Raw genomic sequence first — 12,036 nt, forward strand, 5'->3', positions numbered from 1 at the left:
AAGCTTTGATTGTTGTTCATTACTATGCAGCATAAGCAATGATAATAGTAGTAAACTGCGAAGATGTTAATTTAATATTTACAGCTTAGCATAGCTACTAGTAACTGTGTTACGGTTGTATCGCAAGGCTAAATTTTTAAATATTTGAAAAAGAGCAACAGTTCAAATCATCCGTGTTCGTTACTCGTTTTAAGTGGTATACATCCTGCCAAAAATCAACACCTGCTTAATACAGCAACATCACGTGATCAATGAAACTTGTTTATTTTTTTAAAGCGCAATGCAACCATAACGAACGTCGACCAAACGATGTACCGGGACAATTAGACTACTGCCCGCACACATTCTATTTATTCAAATATTGTCATTTTCGAGTAAACTTTTACAAATGGTGGCTAACAATCTGCTCATAAAAGTAGAGATCGACAATTAAAAAAACTACAACCCGTTTATGTTTGTAAAACATAAAAAAATAAACGCTGCTTTAACGCTAACAGTTGCTTTTTAATTATAACACCCGCTTGGTGTCAAAAGAGTGTACATTTAAGTTTTAACGCAGCAATTAATCACACAATTCATGCTCCAGTAGATTTTACGCAATTACGATTGTTCGTCCACACTCCGAACTGAGGCACAGCTAACATCAGCCAGAACCGGAAAGAGTTGTTCAGAAAAACTCGTCGGTGCAAGCAAAGGAGCAGCTTCTTGAATATTTCTTTTGTTTCTGCCACCATGGTACAGTTAAGAAATGGCATTTTTTGATTGAGCATGTGAAATCGCAAGCAAGCTGCCAAAGCATTCAGTTGTCAACGACGCTGCATCTGATAACGACAACAACAGAGACACACTTAATGAAAAGCATATGATGTGACCACACCAGGGAATACTTTTTTTTCCATTGTACCACAACACACCCACATTAAAGCAGGCATCCACCACTTTCATTATGATAAGGCAGTGGTTCTTAAACTTTTTCGGCCGCGACCCAAATCTGAGTTTTATGAACATCTCACGACCCAAGTTTCAAACATCAAAAAATGTATTTTTTCTGAAATGCATCAAATAGAAAAGGACACAGACAACCAGTTGTAGTACACAGTGCTATGAAACAATGATTTATTACAAACAAATGGTTTATTTATGTAATGTGATTAATAAAACTGCAAATTTTCCTTCATAATATCTTCAAAGCACGGCTCTATTTTTCATTCGGGAGATCACTTGATATTTTATATTCAGTGAAAGGTCTGTGATTCGACTTTTAACTGTGCTGTTCGATAACGAGACGGACGACGATTTCGAGGCTTAACGAGCTCTTCAAATCAGTTCGATTCGTTCGACAACACTGCATAACACAGCACTCACTGTGGCTTTACAGCACCATGATCATTGATAGAAGTGAATCCCAAATCTAAAAACTTTTCCTTGTACGATTACTTAATCATCCTTAAACGCGAACTGTCACATTTCCACGTTCAGTTTCGCATGATTAACTTGTCCTATTATTTCCCGTGCTATGACGTTACAATCGCCATGTGCGTAACAGAAGGCTATTGTCTGTAAGGGGTAATGATTTGTTCATTTTACTGTATAACGTGGTTTAGTGAGGTTGACTTTACTTCTGCATTAAGTAAATTCGTTTGTGTTTACTTAATGCAGAAAAAAAAATCGTTTGGGCAGAATTGAATCACCATAGCGCGACCCCTTTTTTTACCCTGCGCGACCCATGTTTGGACCCATACTTTAAGAACCACTGTGATAAGGGCATGATACCAGCGCACTTGCGTTCATGAAACAAATGTTACAACCCAAAACATTTGCACTTAAATTCACGTCAAACATGACACAGCCCAAACAGACAACACTTACTCATTGTCACTATGTTGGGTGGCGATATCATCACTAGTTGAATCCACTTTCTGTTCACTCTCCTCATCTTCAACAATCCCACTTTTTTCATCATTATCATTTGAAGCTGGACTTGCCACTCTGTCAGTTGAACTCTCAGGCTCTGAATTATTTTCGTCAAGTGGTTGGGGGACTTCTTGTTCAGCAGCATGAGATTCCACAGCTGTGGCTTCTTTTTCAGTGGGTGTGTCTTCCTCAATCGCCACTGCATCATCAAAAGTTTCTCTGTAATTGATAAACAGCTTAAAGTAAAACTCAGTTACCAGGTTACTGAATAGTGAAGTAAAACTTACCCTTCATCACTTTCAATACTTTTAAAATCATCATCATCTGATTTGCTAACATCAGTCTGGCTGGTAACTTTATCATCAATAACTTTTTGTGCATGATCATTATCACATGCAAGGTTGTTTTCATCTCCTTCACCCATCTCATTCAGAATTTTATGGGAATCTTGATTTGGGTCAGAAAATTCATCAAGTTTACAACCGTCCTGCTCTTTTCCTTCAGTTTCTCCAATTTCTTTCACTTGTGATTCTTCACTCACATCAACTGATGTGTTGTTTTCATCATTTTGCACCATATCTGGTTTCTTTTCCTGAGAATCAGTGTCTTCTGAATGCTCACAATCACTTTTATCAACAGTGTTGTGTTCAGTCGTTTCTAGATTGTCTTCCACTTCCTTTATGTTTGATTTGGCTTCAGAAACCTCTTCAGACACATCAGTTTCAGTCAACTCCTGTTCCTGTGTCTTGTCAGTAGCAACTGTTCCACTTTCAATTTGCTCTGTTTTGTTGCTTGTCTCTGCTTGTTCTTCTGTAACAACATCTTGGAAATTGTTTTCAACAATGTCAGACAGTTGTTTAGTTTCGTCTACATGACTTGTCTTGACTGCTTCCTCATTGGTTTCTGCATCTTTAGCTATATCTTTATCTGGCTCAGGGCTTGGTTCCTTTACATCATCACCTTCATTAGACAATGGAATGGTTTCTGATTTTTCAGCAAGGTTGGCAGCACTAAGATCATGTTTGACATTCTCAGCTTCATTATCTTGGAGGGATTGGGTTGACGGTTCCCTTACATTTGATCCACTTTCAACATTCTCATTGTTGCTTCCATCTTCATATGAATCAACTGGCTTCTCATTTTGACCAAGTTGTATTTCAGGTGGTGGTATTTTAGCTCCTTGGTCAGCAATGTAAGTTGGGCTTCTCATTTCCATTTCAGTTGCCCAATCGTCAACTTTTCTAAAATTTTCTGGAGTTTTTAATGGGCTGATCAATGAACCACCAGTGGAAGGAGTCTTGTTAGAAGAAGGTGGAGACTCAGCATCTGCATTGATTACAGTTGATTCTGGGGATCCAATAGAAACGGTAAGATCTGGGTGGTTTCTGGTTCTGCCCTGGGACTTTCCACCAGCTCCCCTGGACTCTTTGAACTTCCCTCTACCTCTACCACGACCACGCCCTCTGCCCCGTGAATAGTTGCTAAACTGATTTGACCTGCTCCCAGGGGATGGAGCTGTATCATCAGGCTGATTTCTGTATGAAACAAACATATGTCATTGAAAATCATAAGGTAACATTATTATTCTGGTACAGGGCATTTTCTACATATTTTGTTTATGTTGTTCGTCCAATTAAGTCAAAAATGGCATTTTTGCTACAAGGTTGTGTATTATACCCGGGTTGATGTTGACTCGAATCTTGCCTGCTGCCCAGGGTTTTCCCTTCAGGATGATGAACATCTTGTCTCTGTGTCATTTCATTGTCTGACAAAACAGAATAAAAAAATAAAACAAGTTGTAATAATTACTACAGTGTCTACATACTTTCTTCTGGTCTTTTGCTATGTCTCATTCTTCCCTCATTTCTTTGCTTCCTTGGCCGGTCAAAGTTTTGGGGTTTCTGTTCACTATCTCCTGTTTGTAAAGAGTTAATTTTATCAGGTTAACATTAAAATATCAGTAAAGCATATGTGCTAAACATTACCACCTTCATTTTAAATTGCTGTTTTTTTCAAATTTCTATCAAGTTATTAGTACTTTAAAAATTTATAGCCAAATTATTTCAGCAGTTTACCCAGACTTGGCCACTCTTTGTCTGCAGCTCCAGACATATTAGCACCATCAATGTTTTGACTTCTTGCTGTGTGAGTTTCCTTTGGTTCAGACCGATGCCTTTCATCTTGGTTAAACCGCTGACCACCTCCATGTCGGTGGTTGTGCTGCGACCTTTCATTGTCACGACTGTTTTCACTAAGAAGACAATTGTATGTTTCTATTAAAGATAATTTTCAGATTTATACAATAAAAGTGCTACAACTTTCCCAACGTAGTAAGATAAAAAGTTAACAATACTGTTTGTTTTCAAACACTTGGAGATGTAAATATAATATGAAAACGAATTACATAATTTACAAAAATACACAGGTTTTAAAATGGTAATTTCTTATGTTACATTAGGTTGAGTAATAACTGACTGTTTTTCGTTGTCCCACTCCCTTCTCCAAGTGCCACCGTCGGCATGGGCTCTTCTCATTCGCTCAGCATCAGCTTGTTCTTGTTGTGTTTTCCATTGTGCATAATCACGTCTCTGCCTTCCAGTCATTTGAACAGCCATTTCCATTTGAGTCCTAGGGCTGTCATATTCCTGTTTACAATATTAATTTTAACATGTTGGCTAGGTCTGGGATAGATCTGCAAGTTTGGAAAGGATGTTTGAATGTCAAAATTCTGTGGGTTAAATATTTTTGATTTTAGTACAATTTAGGCTAGGCCAAAAGTTTTGGGTCATTCAACTACACTTAGAAATGTAAAAAAAACTTATTTAGTTTTACCCTTCTTGGCTGGTTATGCCTTGGGTTATATTGGTAATGTTTAGGTGGTGGTCTTCTGGGATATTCTTCATCACCAACTCGCTTGGGATCATGTAAATACCCCATAGGTTCCTGCCAATCTGTATCACCTTTCTGTCAAATAGAATGATGATCAGAATCTTTCAGTCAGAAGTTCTGGCTTGTCACCCAAACAAGGTACCGACCTGAAGCTTGCCAGACATTTGTGCTTCCATTTTGTCAATATTGGTTCTTCGTTGATACTCCCGTTCAGCAGCCTAAACAAAGTAAAAATTTGCATCAGAACTGCATGAAAAACATCTGCAAAAATAAAACAGCATTAACAACACCTGTCGATTGTATCTTTGTGGTTCTTCACCGCTATCATTCCTTCTGCTGAACCTTTGTTGCTGTCGGGGCTCTGACCCTGGGTGTCTTCTTGAGCCTCGGTGATCATCATATTCTGGTTCTGGTTGTCTTTTGGGATTTCCTCTTCTACTTTCATATTGCTGCTCAGCTTGTCTTGGTCTGTGTTGTCTTTGTGGCTGTGACTGGTCGCCACCACCAAAAGGTTCATCCATGTGTGCATGATGGTTATAATTCTTATTACTTGAGTTCTGCAAAGTAAGTAAGTAAGTAAGTTTATTTCGCACGAAATATTTAAATTACAAAAACAAAATTAGTTAAAAAGAAGAATGTGCGGGGTAGCGAAAGACTCTGTGGTCACCGTGTCAGCTACCCCTTCTTACACAAAAGTTTAAAAAATGCACATATGTTATTGCAGCAAGCGAATTGCAAACTGTTTACAATTGGCAGTCTGATTATAGTAATCCTGATGGCCAACAAACGCACAACTAATGCAATGATCACGTTTACTTTTGCTTGGTTTATTTAGCATAATCACTTTGTATGCACAATTCTTTATTTTACCGGCATCCTTGATGGTTCTTTTTGAGGGCTGTCAACAGACCTTCCCACAGCCAGAGCATGCCTGTACGGCAAACAAAAGGTTGACAAAAAATATCTCTATGTTTAATTTTGTTTTATTCAACGAAAACATGATGGTTAAGAAACAGACCTACTTACTTTTTGTCTTCCTCAATTAGTTTGTGACGCCTTTCTAGTTTTTCATTTTTCTCTCTCAGAAGTTTTATTTTCAGGTTAATTGCTTCTTCTTTTATAGAATCATCCATATTTATGCTTTCTCTGTGACAGTTTATAGGCTGAAAAGTTATCACCTATCACCTGATAATTCTGCAAATATATATCACAGTTTTTTTACAAGGTGCAAACACAATAACTGCATGTTTTACAAATAATAGGTAAATAAATTAACATATATTTTTTTACTTTTTCATTAAACACACAGAATCATAGCATAAACATATTTTTTATGAACATGTTTATTTTACAAAAAGACATATGTAAACTGCAAGTCTTACTGACAAAGGCAACAAAACAGTTTTAAACAAGCATAAAAAACCTGTTTTGTTTTCTATGTGTACCCTACATTTTTCTGACTGGCGTCAATTTAATGTTCCATAAAAAAACGAGTTCATAAGAAATGTCACAAAATTGTGTAAACTGCTGTGAATTAAGTATTTTGTCTGACTCTGAGCTTTGTTTTTGTAATTCGTATACATATGTTGTCTTCAGCTGCAGCTGCCACACTCTGTATAATAGTACTGGACTTAGCGTGTGAGACTCAAGTCAAGAGACAGTTAGAGTGACTGGTTGACTTAATGACTATTGACTACTATCCGTCGTTGAACCGACATTTTACTGAATCGCTGATTGGTGCGAACTGGGAATTTTGCTAAGACTATAATGGTAACTACAAAATACAACACTACAAGTATTAATCTAGTAAGGACAAAAATACACAACATCAATAGCGCAGGACTGCAGGTGGCCAGGTAAAGCACATGAAACAACTGTCACCAAAAATTTGCATACGCTCGTTTGACTACTTTATGACGTCACCGTTCTGCTTGAGCGGCTGTTACCAAAAACTATACTTTACAATATTTTACAATGTTCTTTGGTTTTACAATTTCGTACAAAAAACGCCACACATACAAGTGTCAAATCAAAATGAAAAGTTTTATTACATGCCGCGGGAGTCAAGCTCACATTTGAAGTTTACAACGTCGTATATTTTCTATTATTTGTGGTAGTAAATGAGTAAAACGGCTCAGCTAAGTATCGAAAATGATGCAACTAGTTATACAACACGAAAACAATGCAAAATATATCCCGTTATTTGCTAGGTAAACGCTGTGGGGGAGTACGAAATATCGCACCAAAGCATTTAGAAATGCAGCGACAAGTCTACTTAAGTTTGAATAAAAATCGTTAGGTTTCTTATTTAGGTTCATGCCCAAAGTCGTATGGTGGTCTACAAATATAACTCTGAATAGTACCGTTTTTACCATAATCATGAAAATCATAGACTTAATTGTATTTGACAAAAACATCGCATGAAACTAAATGTTACCAATAATACTTTGAAGCGTACAACTTGTCCTTTTTTTCGTAAAACTTGTTTTGCATTTATGCTACTACGTATAGGTTTATCTGTCTTTTGTCCGTTTCAGTCAAACGGTCGACATGTAGCCTACTATCAGGTTGCGAAAGCCTAAACAACTTAAAACCAACAAAACTAAAAACGGAATGCAACACAACCTGTGTTTATAACTTATTGTGCACCCAGTATGACAGCATGACTTGCAGTAGTGCTTGAATTGCTGCAGTTTTATTATGTTTTTATCGATTATATATTATTTTTGCCTGCTCACAGATACTGCAGGGTGTAAATCTGTGTCCGGAAATATTTTTTAAAAACACTTCTAATGTCCGGATTTTTAACGCCCAGTATCTTAAATTACAGTAGTATTCACAATTATTTTAAAGGGAGACGCAAAGGTTTACATTATAACGGTTGTCTGTGCTGATTTTGATGTACGATGCACCCTTCCTCGTATATTCATGCGACTACACTTCTTAAAAAGCAGCATTCTGTTAAAATGACGGATCTGGTAAAACTTTCTGTTTTGTAACTTAGCCCATTTAGAAACACAACTGCGCTTTTTATGTGTTTGGTAGTAATGTCGTATCTATATGATAGTAATGATATTTAAAAAATAAAATAGCACTGTTTGGGTCTGTAACGTGTAACAACCAAGGATGGCAGTACGGTACGGTACGTATTGCATTGACCGTACCACGTACCTCTTTACGAAGAGCGTACCGTACCACCGTACCGTACCAAATGTCAAAAATCAAAACGCACCATACCACCGTACCGTACTCGAGGTACGGTACGAAAATTTGCGTACCGTACCTTCAAATAAACCAATCGGGATTAGGTTGGATACATTTTATGACATGCACTTAAAGCAGGGGTGTCCAACTCAAACACACCGCCGTGCCATATTTGGTTTCAAAATATACTCGCGTGCCAACGTTCGGTACTTTTTTCAAACTATGTCTTTAACGTCTTAACGGTACGGGCTCCGAATATTTGACCTATACCTATTAAAATAGTTGGAAAAAAAATGTCGTCAAATGCGAGTAAACTTGTTCATGATACTCAAGATACAAAATAGTTTGCAACGGGGTTTAAGTTTTGTCCAAAAATAAAGAAATTAATTAATGGGTTGTGTTCAACCCATTTATTAAACTACTGATAACCTTGACTGAAGTTAGAACGCGTGCCAGGTGTTGGACACCCCTGACTTTAAGGAGAGGTGTCTAAACTCTAAACAGGGTTTAGTAATTGTTGAAAATAAGACAAAATAAGAACTCGAGTCAACAATAAGGACATTTCTTAGAAGGACAATGAACTTTTTTAAGACATCGCCCTTCAAAATAAGGAATTTTTTTAGAAATAAGGACGGTATGGCAACCCTGACTCAAGCTGCCCCGCTACAACCAGCTTATTCGAAATGAAGGTTGACGTGTTTTCTATTGATGGGCTCGTGCAGCGACAATGTATAATTTTCAACAGCATTTTTCTTAAAATCATTGCTACGAAAGAGACAGCAACACTATAGCCAGCTTTTTTTAACTAACTTGAGAATCAATTACAAATGCCGAGTTGATCCCTGTTCTTGTCATGTGCGCGTTTTAATAATAGGCGTAGAGTGCGTGTAAACCCTCCTATTGCACAAAATATTTGCCAGTGACGTCATAAACTTTTTGAGCACTATTTTGGTACAGGGACATTGTGATAAAATCATATAAAAAACAACTCAAATTCCAGTTTTGAACAATTTTGATATTATCTGCAAATGGTAACGATGCAAAAATGACCGTTTGATCAACATTTATTATGCGTACCAGTACGGTGGTACGCTCTAGTGAAGGACCGTACCACGTACCGTACCTCAACTTTCTTTGCGTACCGTACTTTTTGATGAAATTTGCTGCGTACCGTACCGTACTGCCATCCTTGGTAACAACATGCTGTATAATGCATTGTAACGGAACTTTGGTACCACCAAAGATATTTATTAAAACCGCCTGGAATTTTGCCCACGCAGATATGGTAACCCTATGTCATAGTAAAACCGCTATTTTTCTGGCAGAACAACGTTTGTGTTAAAACGTACCATACGACTTCATACAAATGGACCAAATTTATTCATGAAACATGTGCCAAATAATCGGAACCTAATTTAACACTAAGACATAGCAAAATGGTCGAGAGAAAGTGGTGACAAAAACTCAAAAGTTCGCTAAGACTGCCCCTTTTTCCCATCACAGCTAAATTACGCCAACTGTTCATGTTATCACCTTCAAGTACTAACACGGAGAGGACATTTGGCCCGATTGTTTGGGGAAAATATCACTCTCATAACCCGGTTACTGGTTCTTGTAATGTGGTGGACCGACATTTATGAGAAATACAGAATATGTTGTCAAAAGGATGGAGCCTTACAACCAACTTTGTGCTGCATAATGAAGAACTATACACAATGACTATTGTAACTTCAAAATTCATATATTTTTCGTATTATTCGTAAAAAAAGCTCCTACTTGTTTTAACACAAAAAGATTTTCGGAACGCAAGTTACAAATAATAAATCGAATATCAAACAATCAAAATAATTGAAAATGCAAAAATGAATTCTGAAAAAAAATAGACAAACAATAAACAGAATTCACAAAGCTGTCCCACCAAATGAAAAAGTAACAGGCAAGCAACATAGTTTGTAGGTTGCATCTTTGTCAGCATGTTTTGACTAAGATCTCATCTTATTTCATTAATATACCATAAAGATTGCATTATATTTGATGTTTTAGCTAACAGTGATGGATATATCATATACTTAATAAAGATCGTCGGTGCACTGGACTAAACCGGCATACTTCGAAAAATACCAGAGAGGTACTTATTTCAGAAGAGAGCGGGTTCGTTGGACATCTGGAGTTTGCAAATCAATGAGCAGTTCAGCAGTCGGAACAGGGTTCTTTGAAACCTCATGTACAGACAATCGTTCATTGGTGGGCGTAAGATTTGTGTAGGCATTAGAATTTGGTCCGATGTCCACTAGGGGAGAAACTGTTCGTTTTGGAGATCGCAGTCTCCTTGCTGCTGCAGGATCAACAAATGGAGGTGGAGTTTCCATTAGCAGGTCGATAGGATTGTATCTTTGGGACTGCAACTCCCCTGGAGGTTTAAGATAAGTGCTTCCTGTTGTTTAACACAAAAACAGATTAAGTTATCGGAACTGTATTCCATACTGTCCATAAAACAATAATGTTAAATTAGATGCCAACTTGACTGGTTCCATCAACGCCCCCCAGTCTCGAAGTCCTAACGCGCCATCTCACCCTCTAATTTAAGTCCCCTCCTCATAAAGTTTGTAATATGGGTGTAGCTACAGCGCGTTTACCATCTCTCCACCAACTGTGTCCTCTACTTCCTTTATAACGTCTCAACGTTGCGCAGCTATCTCCGACAAGGTGAATATTTTTGTGAAATTGTGCAACTACGATTAGTGACATACTGGAGGGGAATAAGTTTTGTCCACAAACTTTTTATTCATTACACCAATTATTTCAGGATTACACTTGACTTGACCGAGACTTTACTGAGTAATGTTGTTATCATGAGAAGTTGAACAAACATTTCAACTTACCCAAATCGTCCCCCACTGATACCAGTCTACTTGTAGCAACATGTGGTGTGGTTGGTGGGCTGTTTTCTGTATCCGAGAGATCCATAAGCTCAAATCCCAATGCTGATTTACTTAGTGTTAATATGTCGGACCCGTTTAACAACGAATCAACACATTCCATGTCTAAATACAATGATCAAGTAAAGATAAAGAGTCAATGTAATTATTCAAAAAAATGTCCCAATAGTAGAATGTTTTTGTTTAGCAAGCAACCCAAATGAACTATCTCAGCGTGTTTGAGTTTATGGCCCCTAAACAGAATTGTATCAGACTGTTGCAAACAAACCATTAACAACTGGTACACTGCAATCAACGTCATGTACATCATTCACAATAGCAATTATACCTGCATCAGGTGACATATCAAATGAAGGTGTGATGTCTGGACTGCAACTATTTTCAGGAGTTAGGCAAGGAGAAATAAAGTCATTGGCAGAAAATGATTTAACAGGACTCTGGTGGTTGTGCAGATCAATATTTGAATCTGTAGATATAATGAAAACTGTTTCCATTCTGCACACAGAGTCCCATATACAATTCAAGATAGATGCCCCTCAAAAAGTACAAAGAACCCAAAGGTCTGTGTCAAAGTTTGTCAAACTACTGGTCCAAGTTGGCTTGATTAATTGTAACCCGATAACAAAGTATGCCCATTTAGAAACACAACTGCGCTTTTTATGTGTTTGGTAGTAATGTCGTATCTATATGATAGTAATGATATTTAAAAAATAAAATAGCACTGTTTGGGTCTGTAACGTGTAACAACCAAGGATGGCAGTACGGTACGGTACGTATTGCATTGACCGTACCACGTACCTCTTTACGAAGAGCGTACCGTACCACCGTACCGTACCAAATGTCAAAAATCAAAACGCACCATACCACCGTACCGTACTCGAGGTACGGTACGAAAATTTGCGTGCCGTACCTTCAAATAAACCAATCGGGATTAGGTTGGATACATTTTATGACATGCACTTAAAGCAGGGGTGTCCAACTCAAACACACCGCCGTGCCATATTTGGTTTCAAAATATACTCGCGTGCCAACGTTCGGTACTTTTTTCAAACTATGTCTTTAACGTCTTAACGGTACGGGCTCCGAATAT

The 12,036-nt window shown here is 37.7% G+C and overlaps 2 protein-coding genes across 5 annotated transcripts; both read right to left on the reverse strand.

The window, feature by feature from the left end:
- Positions 1–245: 245 nt before the first annotated feature.
- On the reverse strand, positions 246–6,018 carry LOC145215547 (uncharacterized). Of its 3 annotated transcripts, none has more exons than XM_080084253.1 (12): positions 5,830–6,017; positions 5,674–5,734; positions 5,094–5,360; positions 4,950–5,021; positions 4,747–4,878; positions 4,390–4,559; positions 3,990–4,165; positions 3,740–3,829; positions 3,592–3,679; positions 2,202–3,449; positions 1,870–2,133; positions 246–821 (listed from the first exon to the last, which is right to left on the reverse strand). In XM_080084253.1, the coding sequence occupies exons 1-12, from the start codon at positions 5,934–5,936 to the stop codon at positions 800–802; spliced, it is 2,697 nt and encodes an 898-aa protein (XP_079940379.1). In that variant the 5' UTR covers positions 5,937–6,017; the 3' UTR covers positions 246–799. The 3 variants fall into 3 exon arrangements, with proteins under 3 accessions (XP_079940379.1, XP_079940378.1, XP_079940380.1); XM_080084252.1 differs by lacking the exon at positions 246–821 and adding an exon at positions 1,022–1,411 and having other exon boundaries at positions 5,830–6,018; XM_080084254.1 differs by lacking the exon at positions 246–821 and adding an exon at positions 1,022–1,418.
- Positions 6,019–9,368: 3,350 nt separating this feature from the next.
- On the reverse strand, positions 9,369–11,468 carry LOC145215550 (uncharacterized). 2 transcript variants are annotated; one of them, XM_080084259.1, is made up of 3 exons: positions 11,275–11,468; positions 10,890–11,051; positions 9,369–10,417 (listed from the first exon to the last, which is right to left on the reverse strand). In XM_080084259.1, the coding sequence occupies exons 1-3, from the start codon at positions 11,438–11,440 to the stop codon at positions 10,140–10,142; spliced, it is 606 nt and encodes a 201-aa protein (XP_079940385.1). In that variant the 5' UTR covers positions 11,441–11,468; the 3' UTR covers positions 9,369–10,139. The 2 variants fall into 2 exon arrangements, with proteins under 2 accessions (XP_079940385.1, XP_079940384.1); XM_080084258.1 differs by having other exon boundaries at positions 9,369–10,441; positions 11,275–11,463.
- Positions 11,469–12,036: the final 568 nt, after the last annotated feature.

This window comes from Phallusia mammillata, chromosome 2 (genome assembly GCF_965637545.1).
Source record: "Phallusia mammillata chromosome 2, kaPhaMamm4.hap1.1, whole genome shotgun sequence".
NCBI lineage: Eukaryota > Metazoa > Chordata > Ascidiacea > Phlebobranchia > Ascidiidae > Phallusia > Phallusia mammillata.

Coding starts and splice junctions, on each gene's coding strand:
- LOC145215547 (XM_080084252.1), bottom strand. CDS start 5,936: ATGGATGATTCTATAAAAGAAGAAGCAATTAACCTGAAAATAAAACTT. Junction 5,361..5,673: donor AAGAACCATCAAGGATGCCG/GTAAAATAAAGA, acceptor CTTACTTTGCAG/AACTCAAGTAATAAGAATTA. Junction 1,412..1,869: donor ACCCAACATAGTGACAATGA/GTAAGTGTTGTC, acceptor AAAAGTTTTTAG/ATTTGGGATTCACTTCTATC.
- LOC145215550 (XM_080084258.1), bottom strand. CDS start 11,440: ATGGAAACAGTTTTCATTATATCTACAGATTCAAATATTGATCTGCAC. Junction 11,052..11,274: donor TGATATGTCACCTGATGCAG/GTATAATTGCTA, acceptor CATTGTATTTAG/ACATGGAATGTGTTGATTCG. Junction 10,442..10,889: donor ATCAGTGGGGGACGATTTGG/GTAAGTTGAAAT, acceptor GTTAAACAACAG/GAAGCACTTATCTTAAACCT.